The 20,085-nt window shown below is 45.9% G+C and overlaps 2 protein-coding genes across 3 annotated transcripts in view; one reads left to right on the forward strand and one right to left on the reverse strand.

Annotated features, from left to right (window-relative positions):
- Positions 1-20,085, forward strand: part of LOC8042060 (peptidyl-prolyl cis-trans isomerase 7) — a 58,064-nt gene that overhangs the window by 25,196 nt on the left and 12,783 nt on the right. The window contains exons 7-9 of one of the 2 annotated variants that reach the window (XM_029984872.2): positions 9,299-9,388; positions 11,205-11,262; positions 12,252-12,601. In XM_029984872.2, the coding sequence (XP_029840732.2) occupies positions 9,299-9,388; positions 11,205-11,262; positions 12,252-12,290 (187 nt within the window). In that variant the 3' untranslated portion in view covers positions 12,291-12,601. Of the gene's footprint in view, positions 1-9,298; positions 9,389-11,204; positions 11,263-12,251; positions 12,602-20,085 lie in introns of those variants that run through there. The other variant, XM_029984871.4, reaches the window with a different exon arrangement.
- On the reverse strand, positions 3,382-4,885 carry LOC120841006. The gene is made up of 3 exons (XM_040211828.3): positions 3,784-4,885; positions 3,612-3,714; positions 3,382-3,505 (listed from the first exon to the last, which is right to left on the reverse strand). The coding sequence occupies exons 1-2, from the start codon at positions 4,821-4,823 to the stop codon at positions 3,615-3,617; spliced, it is 1,140 nt and encodes a 379-aa protein (XP_040067762.1). The 5' UTR covers positions 4,824-4,885; the 3' UTR covers positions 3,382-3,505; positions 3,612-3,614.

Genomic DNA, 20,085 nt, shown 5'->3' on the forward strand with positions numbered 1-20,085 from the left:
CATGTCGTTCGTTCTTTTGGCACGTATATCCCCCATGCTGGAAAGCGTCGACGCCGTGTTCGCGCTAACAGTGTCCGACAGTGCACATAAATACACGTACGAAGCAGTTTTAACACCGTTTTTAATGCCGCGAATTTCAAATAAAAATGCTGTAACTGACCAATTATTTCGTCTGCGTGACTGAGAAATGTTACAATGTGCCTAGTACGTATAAATTATTCGTGATATTTGCTCTTATAATTGAGCGCAGAGAGAAAATGCACTCGCTTTTTCCCATAGAAATGCATTACCGGAAGTCAATTTCTGACTGCATGCTGTCTGCTTCAATTTGCAACAGCACACTAGCGCCAGCTGAGCCTCTAGCGTTTATTGTAATAACTCTATGCCGTGCGCATGCATGGGGAGATATCTTTTTGCGTTGTGGTATTTTTTTTGCATGTCTATGGCTACAACTTGCATCGTTTTAGAGAAGAAAAAAAAAAAGACCTTTGGGGTGTTTTTTTATAACTTTAAACACAAAGAAACTTCCTCAATCAGTGTTGCACTACACAATCTTACAAAATTATTTTCATTTTAGCCACACAAGCGTGGCACAACTGTGACAGTGTCTTCTTGTGGGAATTTCGCAATGGCAATGTCTGCCCCATCTATGCAAAACAAATGAAAAGCATGAAAGTAAAATAAATCTTCCAAAACACTAGATTGAAACAAACACTTCCGCGACAAAAAAGTAATAATTTTGATACAAGTTCAATACAAGAGTCCTCACCTCAGTTAGAACTAGTATGCGATAGTGGAAGTATAGCACATTTGCCTTTAAATGGAAAGCACAAACTTTTTTGCTACATGGCTCGGAGTCTGCAACTTGCTGCTGCGTTTCAGGTATAGAGCCGACTTGGCTAGGTTTGACTTAAAGGCGGGCGCTCAAAATTTTCTTCAGCGTGGCAGAAGATTCCCCCTCTTTTCTTTTTTTCCTCCTCCCCTTTCCTCCTCCAATTTCCTCCTCACTTTTTACGGCCTTCTCGCACGAGTGCTAATGGGCTTACCGGCTCCCCGACAAAATCTCTGCAACCCTTCAAGGTTCTCTGCTTCAATCCCAAACACCAGGGATTAGTTAGGCAGGCTCGGTATGAGCTCGTAAGGGTGCGGGCTGGCTCGCTTTTCTCCTGTTTTCTTTTTTTTTTTCTTTTTTCTTTTTAGCTTTAAAACACACTCAGACACTTCCGCATGTGGCCACATACGCTACAATACCGCATATTTATCTCGAGTGAACGGAACTTGAACATCACAGTCGAAAGAAAAAAAGGTGGGTATTTTTATTTGAACTTTGAGCTCTACCCAGAGTGTTGAGAATTGGTCGTTCTAACAACGGCACACTGAAGAGTAATTGTATCAGTATTTCGTTTTTTTTTTTTTTGTTAAAAATAATAATCACAAGTAAATACAAGTCAAAAATATTTTAGTAAGAGGGTGAAGCATGTAAAATTAGTTGCATTTTGACAATATAGTCATGTATCCAAATGAACACAGTCTGACCAGTTCTGGCGCATAATATATAGCAGGGGTGGCCAAACCGCGGCTCGCGAGCCGCATGCGGCTCTTTGCTGGTCCAACTGCGGCTCGCAGATCCCTCGTTAAGGGGACCCCCCCCCCCCCCCCCCCCCTTTTCCGCATTTTCCCAGGAAAAAAGAAGGGATTTCAGGCAGAATGAAGTACGGCTGGCGGTTTGACGGCCTTGTACCTCCATACGTACTGTCGTACAGCCTTGTGCACTCATACCTACAGTCAGACTCTAAACAGAATTTAAACTTGCGCCCCCCCCCCCCCCCCCGTGGCTCTTAGAAGTTTCGTGGTTTCATTTGCGGCTCTTAGGCCTGGTCGGCCTGGCCACCCCTGATATATAGGTTCGTACTACAGGTGTTTTCGTAACGGCTGCCTCGTTGAAGGAACTAAGAAGAGTAAAAAACAAACTTCCATAAAAGCAAATCGGTTTACGATTTTTTCATGCATCTTCAGCCTTTGAAAAAAGTTCTTCGTGGCCAAAGTTGCATTTAGTTTCTGTCAACAAATGTAACTGAGAACTCAACAGCCGACAAATATGTTGCGTAACAGCAAAGAGAGCGGGAAAGACGGAGATTGAATCGGCATAATTAAAGATTTTCTACGCGTAAAATAGTGCGCAACTAGCAATAATAGCAAATTATGTCATTTATAAAAAGACAGCAGGCATTACGAAGTTTTCATTCTCTTCTGTTCCCGTTTGTTCGCAGTCCAATAAGAAATGGAATACCCAGATTGCCTCTGCAGCCCTTCCATAATTGTCCGGGGCTCTGTCAGAGTGGTTGAAGCACAGCGACCTTCACCACAAAAACTCCAGGAGTTTGGAAGGTGTACTACCGTAGGGCTTGGGGCTGCTTGGCCAATTTAGGCGCCTGGCAGTCGCCCGGCCTCCATAGAACAAAAGGGGCACAGCGGCCAGCTCAACGTGATCACCAAGCGGGAAATCATGCCGAAATGTGTCCTTCAACACTTGCGAGATCTATACCTGAGCCCAGCCGGGATTTGCTACATGGGACACAAGTGGAAATAGGGGACATTGATTGGTCAGTGTGCATGTAGATTTTTCTATGTAACCCGAAATAAAACAGAGCAAGGTTTTCAACATTACCAAGCCCAGGTATGACAGAACTGCTGCTTGTAAACCCATTGTGGGTTTTTGCATGTCGTAAGGCGGTTCTCTAAAATCTCGTAGAAAGTGAATAGGCGCATTCTTATATCCCTGTTTGGTATGGTGGGGAGTCTCGAGTGGCGAATGTTGTGCGAAGTTGCCGATTTGAAGTACTCCGCTCAGGATTGCACGTACAGGTCCTTCATCTCAGAGATTGTATCATGAATGAGCATTTTGAGGCTGACAAATCGTTATAATTAATTCCTAATTAATTTACAAATTAGAAAATCAACTAGAAAAAGAGGGGCGCTTGGGAGATTTGGCAATTCTTGAATATAGTCGTGCGGGGCAAACTGCCCCGTACTGTCTACAAGCACAGAAAGAAAGGAATGCACTGCTATGTTGTGTTTTTTATGCCTGTACTTGTCTTTCACACTCTACGCCGATTAAAATTAAAACTGCAATATCTGTAGGTTATGTATGATTATCTTGCCTATGAAAGAAATGTAAATCAAGCAAGTTCGGCATCGTGCCACAATTTGTGCAAATGCCATTTTATGTGAAATTCAATGTCAAAACAGTACTTACGCTGTAAATAATGAATCCGTCGTTCTGCGCCATCCAAAAGCTGTGAACTACCGATCTTGGCTACGAGACCATAGGTCCACAAAAGATCATGCTGAGTAGAAAATTTGCCCTTTTTACCACAAGTACGGGAAAGCATTTATTTTTGAAACAGGTCGGGTGGTGATGCGTGGTTGAGCACTGGACGTCGCAGGACCGTTGATTGGGCACTCGTTGGCGCCAGGAGTGCATGCAGTGATCCATTCGTGCTGCCTGCGACGAGTGTTGAAATTTGAATATGGTAGAAATAGCATGAATTAACAGTCTTAGAATTATTTTAAACTTGAACTTTATTTAGAGATTTAGATTTTGATCGTACCTTTTATTCATCGTCGTCTTCCATGAGAGAACCACTTGCCGAGGAGTCCGTGTTGTCCTTGGACGCGGCTTGGCAGATTAGGTCACAAATGCTTTTCACGAATCTTTAAAAAAGAAACATGAAATAAAAAGCAATCATTTCATAAGAAGGTGAAAATAATCTGGGAATTTACCTGTAACTTTTTTTGCAGTAGTTTTTCTTCCCACCCTGCCTGTCCGGGTGCTGGCAATCCTCCATGCGGTATGCCGACGTGCTCGTTCGTCCGACGTGCTCGTTCCAATCGAGCACAGCGAGGCTCTGTCTTAGGTTATATGTCTTGTTCTGGTAGTGGATGCGTTTGTCCAGGTACATGAGTACCGTGTTATTGAAGGATTCGATGTAGAAAGTGTCCTTCGACCTCACAAAATCATGTGCGTGCTTGTAGACTGTCGTCGACTTGATAAAATTTGTCAAGAGATCGAGAGCTATGGGATCTTTAACGAGCAGCGTACTCGGAACGTGCCCAACCTCCTTGCATTGTGATTCCGAAGCACAACACCGATGGTCACCGGAAAAATGATTGACGCAGTTCAGCAGTGTTGCCCGTAGGGTGTCAGCATCACCGCCACAGGTGGCCATCGCGAAGTACACATGGTTGCGTACTGGCTGGCATTTGTCTGAGAGTTGCTGATGCCACGTTTTTCCTTCATTTTTTCTTGGTCCCGAGGCTATGGTCATCATGCCCTTTTTTATACTTTTTGCTGCGTGCCAGCGGTCGTTCGTGTTCGTTGTATTTCCACTCCTCTCTCGGATGATCTTGTTGACGGAGGTGTTCCTGTCATGGGCGTGGTCTTGCAGTTCGATTCCTTTTGAATCAAAATACTCGTACAACTTCTTCGTACCCACGACTTCATGCTTCTGCGACGAGATTTCATCATCCTTGGTGACATGCACAATTCCTACGATCTTGTGTGTCTCCTGGCCTAGGGCAATGACATCTGTATGGTACGAGTTTTTACGGCAGGCATGCCGTGCGTCCGTCTCAATGCTCATCATGGGAGAGGCACATGGGGGCTCGCTTGCTCGGCACTCTTCTTGCTGGGCGGCAGTCAAGGATTCTATCCGCAAGAGGCCCACTGCCGCTTTGACCTTGATTGTGGCCCTTTCCAGGGCCCTCGGAGAGTAGGGCAGCGAGCTAAACTCGCAAAACTTCCGGAACTGCACCGGCAGCATACCGCTGCATATAAATGCGAGTGCGAGATGACAATCGACAGTGCGTGAGTCCCCACTTATGGAGCTAGAGCAAACAGTCAAAGAATGTTCTTTACACCTCCAGTGGAGGCGGGAGCCGAATCCGCAGGAGGTCACTTTTTCCAGCGAAAGCGTCTCTGGGCAACTTTCCCTGTGGTCTTGCAGAGTCTCAAGCATCTTGAAGAGCGCTGACGTGTCACAAACAATCAAAGCCGACTCACATGACAACGCAAGCGCGTCACTTACTCGTGCAGGAGCGGTGTGATGACCATGCGGTGTTTCAGACAGGGACTGTAAGGCTCTCGTCATTATTGCACTAAGCGGATCACCCTTATATGCAGCTTTCGCACCTTTCAGGAGCGTGTCAAACGTTGTGATGTCATCTTCTGACGAAAAAGTCAAGCTGATGGTGCGGCGCAACGCGCTCCGCTGACACGTGTATTCTTTTACGCTACCGTCTTTCATCCTCTTTCTCGAAACGAACGTAGAAGGTTCAGGGACCTCCATGCTTGTCGGTCTAGTCGATGTGGTCGCTAAAATAGTAAAGAGAAAACAAATATGGCACTGTGTTGACCAAAAGTGAAAAAAAAAACATCTAGAAATTAAACCAAAAATTATACGCACCGCTATTTAGGAGAAATCCTTGTACTGGGTATTGCTGCCTTGGATGTTTTCTCGAAAGTAAAAATCGTTCATCAAACAGCTGGCGAAATGAGGTTGTTACAGAACTCGCTGTAACCAGCAAGTGTCAGCCAGCAGAAAGAGCTCGTCACCGTGTCTGCTCGTGTGTTTCAAACCGGGATGTACTTATTTGAAGTAAGGCAAATGCAGAATGGGTTTTCGTAAAAAAAAAAAAAAAAAAAAAAAACGCTGTGCGAAGAAAAAAAAAGGGGAGTGGGGTCTCTTGATTGCAACAGTGGAACTAATCCTTTCTAATGCTTTGAAATCCTCTTCCGGCCTATGCCAAACTTTGAGAGCAGGTTTCATGTGGTCAGGCCGCACATGGGCTCGACAGTGTGGCGCAACCCGCCCCGTTCTCCTTTTCTTTTTTTTTTTAGGTTTTTTTTATTTTCTCTCAAAAGTGGCAGGGACTCATCAGTCAAGCCAGGCTATAAGATTTTAATCTTTTGAATTATAGAAAGCACGCACCCAACTTCTGGCTGATATCTTTCACCATACGTAACTGTGAAAGGTCTACTTCACTCTAGCTCTCAGTATTACAAATTTATTTTGACGAAATCATAATGACCCAATACGTTTCCCCCTCTCATCACCTCGGATGGGATGTGGACATTTTGGCGAGAGCTGCCGCGTTTTTGTGTGACGGTTCGGTGTAAGGTGATTCGGTGCGGTCTTTGCGGTGCACGGAATTTTCGATGCGCGGACCTTTCGGTGTGCAGACTTTTCGCTGTAGAAACTTTTCACGCACAAACTTTTCAGCGTAAATATGAGTTTCGATCTTTCTTTCTTTTTCATTACAAGAAACACGACGTAAAATAGTATAGAGACAAACGGGTAGTACTTACACAGAAAGACCAGAAGTCCGAGATCTGTCGGCTTCCGATGCAGGACACACTTATACATCTCATATCGTCATAGGCTTGCCGTGTATTATTCCATCGCTCAACAGAGTACAGTGATTTTTCCCAAAATGAATAATCACTGAAAACATAGCTACGTTTTCCTTCTCGAATCACCCATAAGTAAATCTATGTAAATATGGGGTGTCCGAAATAACGCACCCTAATTTTTTCCTCTTAAAAATTGGACACCGTACGCGAATTGAACCGACTAGATGTTGTTAGCAAAAGTCTTGCGAGAGCTGCCGTGTTTTTAAATAACCCTAAGCAAATAAATGTTTAAGATTAATTACCTAACTTTTTGAATGTTGTATAAAGAGACGAAATGTCAATGGAAAAGCTCTAGAGCTCCTTGAGAAACACCCAAATCAGCTGTTTGCAACGTAATATAACTGGCGTTTTTTTTTTTTTTTTTTTTGATAACCAGTAATGACAGGACAAAATACCCTGTGATAACGCACCCGGCCCATCATGCACTCATTTTTGAATGTCCCAACGATGCTATACGTTTTCACGGTGGAGGCACATTTGAAGATATTAAAAATTTTTCTGATCTATCGTGCAAAACAACTTCTCAAGCTTCTTGCTGGTTGGGGTTTTTCCCACACGCAGTACCAGTAATAAAGCCAAAGCCTTATAGAGTATACCGCCTGTATCGACTCAACGCGTAAACACGATGTGGAGCGTGTAGTGCGTACGTTGGAAAAGAGATACCGGCGAGCGAACCATCGCGTCTAACGTCTTCGAGCCTCACACAGGATAATGCTGCGCCTAACAAAGTCACTTAGGTCCTCAATGTAGAGTGGTTCCGAACCAATGGTCTATGGAACGCGATTCGTGAGATACCGAAAAACGCCGCTCGTAATTCCCGCTATCGCCATGAATTCACATAAACAACGAAAGATGACAAATCAGAGATTTAGAACAAAATTGATACTTCAATGACTACTTCTTTGAATAAAGCAACAGTTATTGGTGTTTTCACAACAACAGAAATCGTTCTCCAAACCCACGCTAAAAACAGCCATCGAACTCGTTGGGGAGAGCAAGTGCCAAGCTCGCTCAAAAAAGCCTCGGCTGGTTCAGCTCCCTGTCGCGGAGGTGCCGGCTTGACCCTGGATAATCCTTTCAAATCCTTCAAACGTTGATTGCACCCACCCAAACCTTCCAGAAAGGGGATCAGGCAGGCGGTCAGGAAAAAAGGTCGGAAAATGGCGAGGAGGAAACGAGAGGTGATTTCCTCCTTTCACAGTGGCGAGAAGGAAAGTGAGGGTCCGGTTCCTTCTCTCTGCTTGCGGGCCGGCCTTTAAGCCAGTTGCGTTCAGCCCTTGTGTTCCTCGGATGAGGTGCCCAGTCAAGCGGGCAAGGCAGGCTTGGGATCAAACAAAGAGATGTCTTCACCATCCACTTGGTCAACATTCACATTCTCCTCAATAGGCTCACAAAGTAGCAAACTGTTCTTCACGTCATACTTTTGATAAAAACTGCGTGCTGAGATCGCCTGGCCAAGCAACTGAGCAAACTGAACAAAAAAATGCACACAAAATTGCACTCGCATCAATTAAGATGGTTTCAACACTTACCTGCATTCTCAGTCGTGCTTTTTGAAATTCTGGTTTTACTCTAGGCAAGAAAGAGACGTCGGGTTGGTTAGGTCAGGAAACTAAAAAAATAGAAGGCAGCGTAGCACTACACGAAAAAACCCGGTGCACGCCGAGAATGGCAACAACAAAGTACTAATTGGATCTTAGCCGCTAACATATTGTATGCTTGGTATATCATTTTAAACTAACTTACGAATAAATTTGTTTCTGGTAGATTGCTATTTTAGCAATATTGTCACGAATGACAATCGATGAGGCGACAAATGACCAAAGGAAACTAGGCGTTTAATGGGTCAAACTTGTGCCCAAAACGAAAGCAAAAGAGAATAACAGAAGGTAAGGGGAAAGCATCGTAGGCGTCGAGTGTCGGCGTGAGCGCAGAGTCGAGCACTGGCGAAAGATTGACTCTGTACAGTGCAGCTTCTTTTGAACCTTTCCTGGGAGCTGAGAACATTCTACCTCGTTTGTTCTGGAAGTATACATTCTCAGCATGAACGAGCTACACGGCTGTCTAACGTCCTAGAATTTTTTACTTACGTAAAGAAAGAAAAAATGACAAGCGGTGGCGAGATTCGGGCCCCAGCCATCTCCGTGGGAGTCAAGCTCTCTGCCCACTTGGCTAGCTGCTTACACAACAATATCAGCGCAACTGATATAAGAAACAAATTACTTTCAGCCCAGTTGTCCTTTGAAGGACGACCAGGCGGACAGCCTCAAGAAAGTAGTTGCTTTCTTACATGAGTTCTGCTAATATTACTAAAATAACATAATCTACCAGAAACAGCTTTATTTGTAAGTTAGTTTAAAATAGGAATATTAGTGGCTAAGACCCAAGTGCTTCATTGTACGTCGTGTTCTTGCCGTTGCTGCCAAGTAACGAGTTATGTCATGTCACTCGTGTGTGTGTTTGCCAAGCTCCCGAGCGCAATTCACAAACATACGATTGGAGGAGGTACGAAGGACGTCTGCTAACTGAGCCGGACGTTTGGACGTTATGGACCGCCTGGGGACTATGTGCGTTGTCTGGGTTGTACGTTAATGAGACGTTTTTCATAAAAATTTTGTCCGATTACGAACTCGCTGACGGGTCAGAAAGGTCTCAATGGCCCACTATGCACATGCAAGCTGCGAAGCCACGTCCAATTGGCAGCTGAGAACACCCTCGCTCTCACCTCGACCAAAATCGAGCCCTCGGTACAAATCTCGCCCAAAAAACTGAGCCGTTCCAGCGAAATATTTTTGTTGCTCAATACACGCTCCTGTTTCCCTGCAGGTACTTAAACAAACTTCACGAGGTCAACGAACTATCGAAGGAGCAGGAGAGCAAAATAGCCGCGGTGGTGTTGCCCTGCATACTAAACAGGTGAGTCCCGTCACCAGCCGGTTTCTGTCGCGCTCAAAAGCCGATTTGCTAGACTGCATTCTCTGGCAATCCAATAGACCGATCTCACTAAGCGTTCCACGCAGAAGTGACGCAGCCTTAACTTTAGTTTGCAGGAGGCAGATGCCAGTGAACAAGACAGCTCGTGTTGTCTTGTGCTCTGCTCGCGCAGGCTGACAGCAGTGCAGAAAGACTACAGTTCCCACAATGCATGCCGGCAGCAGTGGCGCAACGAAAGTGGCTGGTGAGATCGGTCTATTCATCTCGACACGGAAATTGCACGAAACCGAGCGATCGCCGATTTGGCATTCGCACGAATGGTGTTGCACTTTTTATGCATATACATATGCCGGAGGTACTAGTCTAACGAATGGCAGCTTTTTGGGTGCAGGCCCGCAAACATGCCGCTTGAAGAGGGACATGCACCTAAAAGTTTGGGGGGCTTTTACGTGCCAAACCAACGAAGGGCATGTGGCACGCCTGAGTGGAGGACTGAGGATTATTTTCGACCACCTGGGGATCTTTTGACGTGCAACCGAAAGCTCAGTTACATGACGCCTACTCCACAATATGCCTGTCATGTTGCGGGCACCTCGGCCGGGTTTTGAACCCGCCACATAGGGATCCGTACGCCGGTGCTTTGCCTCAAAGCCACCGAGGTGGCCGGACATGCGCCTACCCAGATCTTTTTATATAGCGTTTGGCTGTTTAGTCGACGTAAATTTATTTCCTGCTGTGCTCGAACAAAGTTGAAATCTTGCGCATATTTAGAAAGTGTATACTTAATTAAGGCTGGCTCACAAATTTGTTTGATTGATCCCACTCAAACCATAATGCTTATGACGAGAGAACACACCCTGGAAGCCCTGCAAGCGATGGACGTAGCTTTGCAATATTTGCCAGATCTACCCATTTTCTCTGAGAAAGGGTTGTCAGAATAATTTCGAGGCCACTATGAAAACTTTCAGCCTTTCCACTCTGGTGAAGCAGGAAGACCAGCGGAGCTGTACTGTGTGGGACGACCTCAAGGATGACTTCTTGAATGACCTCAAGGACGTTGCCTAGAGGATGACATCTAGGACAATGTCTAGGACGACCTGAAGGACGACTTCTAGGATGACCTTGAGGACGACGCCTGGGATGACCTCAAGTACGACGTCTAGGTTGACCTCAAGGATGACGCCTTGGACGACCTCAGGGACAATGTCTAGGATGACCTCAAGGAGGACATCTAGGACAACCTCAAGGACGACTTCTTGGATGACCTCGAGGATGTCTAGGATGACCTCCAGGACGACTTCTAGGGAGACCTTGAGGACGACTTCTAGAAAGACCTCAAGGATGACTTCTAAGACGACCTCGAGGATGACCTCAAGTACAACGTCTAGGACGACTTCTAGGACAACCTCAATTACGACGCCTAGAGAAATTCAGCCTTTCCACTCTGGTGAAAACCAGAGTGGAAAAGCTGGAAAAGTTGCTGCCATCTGTGAGCGACGGCGGCAACCAGACAACCGGCAAGCCTGTTGTCTGGTTGCCACTGTCGCTCATAGATGGCGGTAGCTGTCCAGAGTTTTGTGTCAAGATTTATTTGTCCACGAACTCTAAACTGGAAAACTAGCCCTTAGCAGCTCTGCTGTAAAAAGTGTTCTACCCGATAGATGGCATCATCACGAGTGGTCGATCAGGGTCAAATGCAAATGTGTGAACCAGCCATTAGCTTCTGTTTGGCATAGTTAGATTCATCTGGGTGGGTAATGCTTTCCTACTTGTCTGCCCTGTTCCTTGTTGCTTCCAGTGCCGCCTCCAAGTTGAAGCTGAAGCGGTACGACCAGGCATTGGACGACTGCGACGAGGTAAATACCTTCTTATCACGGGCTTTGGCATGCTATATTTTGCTCGTGTGTAAGGGTGCTCGATCGACGTGGTTTGGGTGGCGTTGTTACCGAAACACATTACTCGTTACTTCCAAATAAAAGGAATTCATTACCGACCTACGTTACCTCAAAGTATGAGGAATGCTGTCACAGGGTGGGCTAATGATTTGATCACCCGCAGACCTTCTATCCCCACCCCTCGTGTTATTCTACATTATTGCGTTTATTTGTTGGTTTAGTGCAGCGGTGGCCAGGCTGACCCGGTCTAAGAGCCGCAAACGAAACCACGAAACTTCCAAGAGCCGGGGGGTGGGCAAACTTTTGTTTAAAGGAATAAACAATACTAGAGCTACTTTCAAGCTATTTGAGTCAAAAGCTGTCCAACTGTACGTAATGTAGCAGTAGCACAAGACTACCAAACCGCAACCGGTCTTTCTATTTAAAACGCATTCCATTCCTTTTTTTGGAGAAGTGCTCGTGGGACCGGGAGGGAGGCGGGGGATTGGGGACGGGGGGAGGGGAGGTAGGGGAGGGAGCCGCGAGCCGCACTTTAACACGCGAAGAGCCGCATGCGGCTCGCGAGCCGCAGCTTGGCCACCCCTGGTTTAGTGTATTAAACTCCCCCCCCCCCCCCCCTTCCCCTTATGGAGTGCCCTAAGTGGGCCTTCAAAGTGGAAATAAATTAAATGAGCCACCTCCACGGTGTTCCTAAATTTTTGTATCCGCATCCCATCTGCATCCGCATACTTTTTATCCTCATCCGAACCGCATCCGCTAAATTCGAACCCCTTCCGACCCGCAATCCATGCATTCCTGGTAGGTTATGAAAGCCAGCCTGAACGAAAAAAAGAAGCGTCTGGATGGCACCTTATTAGCCGTTTGCTTATTCTTGGACGAAGAACTTTTCGAGTTAGAGTACAATGATAGGTACTTTATTGTATTTATATTATAAGCTTTTGTTCCTTCAGAGCCACTTCGCGTCGCTGGAAAGATTATTGCGGTTATGATATCGTCCTGGGAGCCTGCGACCCTCTGCCCAGAAGATGTGTTCAAAAGGGAAGAAATTGTAATAGTTCCTTTCTTTTTCTATTGTAACCCCCACTAGATGCTGACATATATTTTTTAACCATTAAAATCAATACAAGGCCTCAGATTCATAACATAGTATAATTTTATTTACATCAAACAATACAATGTGGGAGAGGAAAGGCGGCCACTCACCGCACCGAAGTACTCGTTTATACGTGGTAAGACCTGACTACACCACTGGGAAAATATGACAATATTCGATAATGGCAGCACCTCGTATTGGCTTCAGTTTCAAACATGAACCTGCAGCTGCTTGTTCCGAACCACATACTTAGCAGCAACTTGCCAATTGTTGAGACAAGAAATGCACGCACACATACGCCAAGTTTCACTCATCAATGAGGCTTCTTCTACTTGTGGCTTGCACATTTTGGATTTTCTTTGCCCGAAGATTGTTATGCACTCTTTTTTCTTGCAAACAAGAGCATGCTTTGCCGGGGCAACTGATGCCTCTGCATTTTTTACTTTTTCTAGGGACACCATTTTTGGAGAGATAAAACAGCATAAAGCGATTTTTCATGAGAATGAAGTCTTTTATGCCGTTAGGAAAAGCTTTTTGTCCTATAGGCACTTTCTGAGAGAAGGTGCCTGTAGGACCTTTTCTCAGAAGCCTATAGGAAGGTGCCTATAAGTGAGTGATAGTAGAAGGAAGTGCATCATCAAACGTTTTGCTCCCGCAAAATATTTGATGATGCACTTCCTTCTACTATCACTCACCTATTCACTCTACACTCTGCAGTCGCGCACGTTTATGGGCTGCCTCGATAGAAACATACCCACGAATATCCGCATCCGCAACCCCTGTCATCCTTATCCGATCTGCAATCCACCAAACCTGATTCATTTTTATCTGCATCCGCCAAGCTGACATCGGATATCCGTGGATGATCCACGAGCAATCTGCAGATATGTAGAACTCTAGGGGGGGAAAATTAATTTTAGAGAAAGGCTCGAGGTACACCTATGCACTTCTTATGAGTTGTGAATGCGAAAGCACGCACGCCGCTCTTCGCTCCCTTCTTTCGTCTGCGGTGAACGGCGCGCTGACCTTGGGCGTGGAACGATGGAGCCGCTGCCTCGCGGACACGCAGCGCCATCGGGTGAGCGATCAATGAAACGGACGCGCAGCAGCCAATGGCAGCCTCGTCGATGTGCGCCAGCCAATGGGATTGAAGTCGAAAATTCATCAGCTTTACTTCTTTTGGGATCGGGGAAACTAGGTACCGTGTCTAGTCATTTCACATAATTGCATAGCTGGGAGCTGGCTACACTTGGAGAAAGGATTTAAGGTGCCGTTTTCACGCTTCAAACTGATGACGTTGGTTTGCTCCATGAGATATTTAATGCTTTTGCATTAAAAAATTAATAAATTACTTAAAAAGAAAAGCGAAATGCTAGATTTAGACCGATGACAAGCAATGGGTCCACGCCTGGTGTAAAGTCAAAAGAGAGGCAACAGAAGGCTAACCAACCAGCCCAACTCAAAACAATAAAAAAAAACAGAAAATAAGCGATAAAAAGTTGCACGAGTGACACAGCAAAAAGCTACCAACAAAGTGCTAACAAGCGTTCACCACAAAGCATACTGACAAACCTTCGGGCAACATGGCCACGAAGAAACATACAAAAAACACTATGAAACAATGCACAGCTCGTGGCACAAATGGAGCCGGAAAGAAACATTTGCCGGCACAAATAGAAATGGAATTCCAACAAATAAAAGTCTCAACTCTTGGACCCAAAGTTCAGGATAACATTCACAGGCTCACTGATGCTTCACAGGCTCACTGACGCAGGGTTGACGTTGGGTCCAGAAGACTGTCGTCGTCTCGTTGCTTGGCAGGCCGACACAACACCACACTGCCGGAACGGGAACAACACACCGCTCACAGTCAAACATGTGCCCACAGGGTGCAGCATGCCCAAAGGCAACAGCACACGGCTGAAGGCAAGGCACGCCGAAATGCAAAACTAGGAATCCAAATGAAAAAGAGAGCAGACTTGCGACGAGAGCAACGGGCAGACGAGCGGAGTGCTGGTCGGACGGCCACTCACGCTGTAACTATCTTGCCAGAACCAATAGTTTTGTAGCCTGTCATCGTCAATCGGGAAAAGAGAGAAACCGCATCCATGAGAGGATCAAAAAAAGAAATGATATATTTACAAGAATGTAGAGAGGAATGCGTCAGAAGCGATACAATAGGAAAAGAATTAGCAATAAGAAAAGCAAAACACTGAAGGTAGTTAAAGTGACGTCAACACACTCATAGCCCGTTCCCGCTACCGTTCTTGCCTTAAGTTCATGTCTTTCCCCTCGGTGCCTTGCGGAGCGTCGCCGCTTGATGTGATGAGGCAGAAGCCGGTGTCTCGTACTCCCCCTGGAGCTGCTCGTAGCAGGAGTCGCCGACTGTAGCGGCTGGTCCTCCCTCCGAGCTCTGGTCGTCACCGTGCGTCGCGGCCCGACCCTGGCTTTCACCGCTGCTTCTCCTCTCGCGCTCGCCGTTCTCTGGAATGCGCTTGTTCCCTTCCGCTTCTTTTCTTCTTCCACACGTAATAATCGTCACAGGCACGTGACATAGCCCTACCTCACAAGCAGGCAGGGTTGCAAAACCTGATATAATAATGACCTTTCGAGACACCTCGAACGAGCCCCCCCCCCCCCCCCCCCCCCTTTTTTCTGTCTTTCTTTCTCTAACCAAATAAAACCAACATGAGAATCGGCTCGGGATCAAGTGAACCCGACGACCCCGACCGGGATTAAATTAATACTCAAAATCCCCAAACTACGTAATAGACTGCTTCCATAAATCCCTGCAAGCAACACTGTGCGCGTTGCACTCTGGGAACTAGTTGACCAGGGAGGAGAGCGGCATGGTTTCGATTTCAATCGACACGTCGAGAAGAGATCATACACAGAGCGTGGATTATAAACAGCCATTATCTCACATTTCCTGGTCCCGAGTGCATCGTTTTGGGTTTCTAAACTAGCCTAAATGGCCAGACCTCGAAGCTTTAGCACATGCCCGAGACGTATAGCTTGTCTTAACACATGCTTGTATTTTTGGACTTGAGCCTTTCTGTTAGCGTTTCGAGGTATGTGGACGAGCCAGTGCTGGGAATCTCGACGCTGTGAAGCTCGGGGATCTTGCTTGTGTACAAGTCAACGCACTGTAACAACCTATAAGTTTGCGTACACTGAGCTCACAGCCTTACATTAGTGTTGCTGGTCAGCAAGGTTGTTACTTGTTTTCTGTGTCCATTGACAAAATTACCTTTTTTTAATTTACTGTTTTTCTTAATACGTCCAATTACTCAGGTAAAACTGGGAGACGCCATTGAAAAGCTAAAGTCAAACACTTCTTATCCCTTTATAGCTGTGCTGACCAGCAGCACCGCACGAAGTGAAGTCCCTACACACTTGGATTCGACTAATTCAATGTTGCATGAAATTATCCTGCAATCATATAGGCTCATTGACACATATAAACCGTTTTAAAGAAAGCAACAGTCGAGCACTTGCGTGAAGAATGTCACACGGTTCGGCGGACAGCATGTATACGCCGTGAGCGCCTATGCAGTGTGCCAAATGAACTAAAGAATTTCAAGAGCATTTGGTGTTTGCTAATGGCCATAAGATTTGTTATATGTTTGCTTTCTTCCTGACTGAGTATGCCGAGATAATTTCAGAACCACCGTTCAGGCACAGATCTTGGGCGTCGGTAAAGACTCGCCCAAAAAGGCTTCGCGAGGAGCAGGGGACGCTTGTTAGGGACTCCGTCGTAGCTCGCTGATCTCGGCGTTTGCAAAAACTTAATCTCCAATCGGCATAAAACTTTAGTGGGAGATATATGATGACACAAGGAGGACTTTATAGTAACTTTTGAGCAGTAGTGAGTGAGAATTTATTGCGTTTCCTTAAAAGCTCATGCACCAATGTTGGGCTCAACTGTGAGTATCCTGTGAGGATGGGCTTGTTTTTTTGCTGAATAAAGTAACAAGAAGCGGACGTTTGGCAAACAAAATAGGTGTAGGGCTCAAAGTGACCAAATTTCAATTGTGGTTCACTGGTACTAGACAGGATTATTGAAAGTCAGCTCAAAGATACAGTCGTGAGCTGAGGTGACTAAGTCACGTCTAAATACGTTTGCATACGCAGGCACAATATCCGGCATGTCGGAAACCAAAAAAACTGCCCCAGAGTTCCTTCTATATCGCTCGAGAATGCATTCGTGGGAAGTCGGACAATCAAAAACGCAAGCAGCGCATTCGGTCACGACGTCATGGCATGAATTGAAGCTCCTGAATCGAAACCGGAACTGGGTGGCCAACTAGTTCCCAGAATGCACTGCGTGGCATTTCGCCGCGATAGGGTGCTTTGAATTTCGGAAGAAGTCTATTGGCGGGCCCCGTAAATTTTAACGTATCGAAACATCTGTGAGGACAATCTGGAAAACTCCAAATCCGTGAGGAGCTCAGGTGGTCCAGAGTGAAACTCTAAACCACAAGAGAGGTCTCCGAATATCTGAACAGAACTATACTTTGTTTCAGCTATAGCCAGATGCACCCGACGCTGCGTGGTTATGGGACCAATCGGACAGTGTCAAAAGTGCACCTTTATGCTGTTCGTTATGTTTTTCTATGTGTTTTATCACCGCTGGACCAATCACGTACAGAGAAGGCCTAGTAAGTTCAACAATGTGACGTGTTAGGCTTGTTGGTTTGGGGTGAACATCTTGGGAAGAAACAGTGGCAAAGAAACTTGGACAAGAGCAAAGGAACAAACACGACAGGACGGCACTGAACACGCCGTCCTGTCGTGTTTGTTCGTTTACTCTTGTCCAAGTTTCTTTGCCGCTGTTTGTTGCCAAGATGTTCGCCTAGTAAGTTGTACTTTTGACGCTGTTTGATTGGTCCCATTAGCTCGTAGCGTCGGCTGCATCCGGACTTAAGCTGAAACAAAGTACAGTACCATGGAGGTCATAAACAAATGGGCTTCTAGCACTTGACGTCACATCCATTTAGCCTCGAAATCGAAACCAACATTGTCGTCTTCCATCTGTGCCTTCGCACTATGTTTGAGGCATCCGGCGCCTTATTGCGGCAGCGGTAGAGCCGTAGAGGCCGCTCACTCTTCTGGCGTTTGCCCCGCTCGCGTTTGATGGTAAAACAAATTGGTGGCGATCAGTCGACGAAACATGGGTCAGAATAAGCGTGACTCTCGTTTAACGTACCTCGGATGGCACTTGAATGCGCGCGTGGAGTGCGGTCGCTTGGCTCTTGAACACCTCACAAGCGTTCTGTCGGACGGCACAAAATGTGTCGTCTGCTAACCGTTTGCGGCGACTGACAAGAAAATGAGTGCCTCTACCTATATGTAAAATAATTGGGGGAGACTGCGCAAAACTTCTCAGAACTGTAGCGGGTCCTCCAACTTTTTGACTCGCTACACGGATGAAGACTGGAGCTGTCATGCAAGTAATTTTGTCTGCTTTGACACTAAGTGCAGTCCACAAACCCTTAGTTGGTACGAAGTTTTTCTCTCGAGATTGTGCCGGTGTATCCTTTGGAGCCCTTCATGATATTGGCGAATTGATTGCTCCAGTGTCAGCTAGTCGTGGTTCCTAATGGTTGCCAGGATTCTAAACAAATCAATACTGCTGGCCGTAGCTCCATTTCGTTGCAGACTTTTACGTCTGGAACAATTAATTACGAGTTCCAATTAATTATGACTCATCTGACAATTTTAGACCTTGAGTGAGGGGACAAACTACAGCGCAAACATGAACCCAAAGCAAACAAAACGTATCATAACAGCGACGAATGCCTCCAACATGGATGGAGTAACTCGTTACTGTTACTGAGAAAAAGTAATCCACGTTACTTGTCCATTACTATTTATAAATTAAAATGTTTGGCTATTTTGACATTACAAGTATGCATAAGAGCCATATTTAAAACAACATTATGTCTATGCAGAAAGTTAAAGCGCGACTTTGGTCGAAAACGAAACCGGAATAAATGACCGGTAACCCAAATTGTGATCGCAGCCGAAATATTGCGTCGAGGCAAAGTCGCCTACTCCACTCATACCAATTTTAAAGATGCGACCAGCTGCTCTTTAGCAGGTGGCAAGTGGGTAGCTTTTAGTAAAGCAACACTGAGCGACGCATGCCACAGCACCATTGTGACGTCACATCGCGGTGGTGCTGCGGTTGATTCTGCACATTGTACTGCCACGCGCATCTGGCACAGGCACTGGCAGGATATGTGTCCGCCCTGCAGGCCTGTGCGTATTCACGAAATGTTTGGGTGTTGTCAGGGATTGATTACAAATGTTCAGGTAAAGCTAGTTTTGTACTTATCTTCTTAACGGATCTACTCTGCTTTGTTACATTTTTATTTTGTCAGAAAAAATGCAGAAATTCGAGCAAATATTGGGAGATCTTTTTCGAAGGATCTTCTGATTCGGAGAAAACACCTAAGTTAAACAGCCGTCCTGTAAATCCTGGTCATGAGGTGTATCCCTGAAATTGAACATACGAATTGCTTGCGTTTCAATAATAACCTTTTTGTAAGCCTTGACGTCGCCTCAATCAAATGCGCATGCAAAAAAACCAAAAAATGTTGCATTTCTTTTTTGCTCTTTTTGCACCCAAAGTTGCTGTCAAATTTAGAAATCTGCACACAAGGATCTCAAACTCGTTTGAGTGTGGGGGCCAGATAGTCCACCTCAAAAAAGTTGGACAACGCAAGACGGGGTCGAGAGATTTCGTAGAGAAGAGACTTTGTGCTCTGTGCCTTTTGTAAACTTGCAGTTTCACCGGTGACACTTTTAGCTTTGATTTGTTTATAAGACTTCTTTGTTCCCTTACCTGACGTGATAACAAGAAATAAATTGCATCACCTTGCCAGCGTACTAGCATTTTGTTTTTATAGAGCAAGAGGGCAAACACCAAAGTTATTAGATTAGCTCAGTTGCAGAACTGCTCATAGACGCTGCTTGCACGAGCAGTAACCCCCCTCACTCACCACGGCTCACCTGCCGTCGTTTGACGCTCCGGACGGCTGCTATGCTAACTGCAGTGTATTCTATGGAATGAATACGTTTTGAAGCACGGTGTCTAGATGGCAATCCACCATACTTAATGGAACGCACAGTTATGAAACGAAAATCTAGATGGCGCTTCAAACGATGGGAGGCGGACTGAAGTGAGTGAGGGGGGTACCCCCTTCCGCGGGAGTTCCACAACTGGGCACTACGGCCTTCTTCTGTAGGAGGTGTTGAGCGAGAGCACGTCTGGAGGTGCGGAGAGGAAAGAGAACAAGCAACTTGGAGGAAACGGGGAGACGCGAAGCAGTGGTGTCAAAGCTGGGGCGATGCATGCTTTGCATTCCTGTTGGAGCAGTCGCTTTGACAGGGCTTTCTCTTAGAGACACGCGCCAATGTTTGCTCCATTAAGGTGCATACAGAGTTTGTCTGTGCAACATCACCACGAAGCGGCGCACAATACATTCTGTGTTAAGACTGCCTTTTCTTCGATGGTGGAGACCTGTAGCTTTTGATAGCCTAAGCGATTCCAGTTCATGCAAGCCGTGTGTGCTATCAACTTCTATTTCATTTTTACTTTTAGTGGTGACCATGAAACCAATCAGTTGTGACCACATGACAAACAAGAAGGGTTCTTCCTCAGAAAGATGTCCAAGAACCTGTTG

This window comes from Ixodes scapularis, unplaced genomic scaffold (genome assembly GCF_016920785.2).
Source record: "Ixodes scapularis isolate PalLabHiFi unplaced genomic scaffold, ASM1692078v2 PGA_scaffold13__105_contigs__length_92229423, whole genome shotgun sequence".
Classification (NCBI taxonomy): Eukaryota; Metazoa; Arthropoda; class Arachnida; order Ixodida; family Ixodidae; genus Ixodes; species Ixodes scapularis.

Excerpts from the sequence above, each read along its gene's own strand:
- LOC120841006 (XM_040211828.3), bottom strand. The coding sequence starts at position 4,823 with ATGCTGCCGGTGCAGTTCCGGAAGTTTTGCGAGTTTAGCTCGCTGCCC. Across the intron at positions 3,715-3,783 it reads TACTGCAAAAAAAGTTACAG|ATTCGTGAAAAGCATTTGTG; the intron begins GTAAATTCCCAG and ends TCTTTTTTAAAG.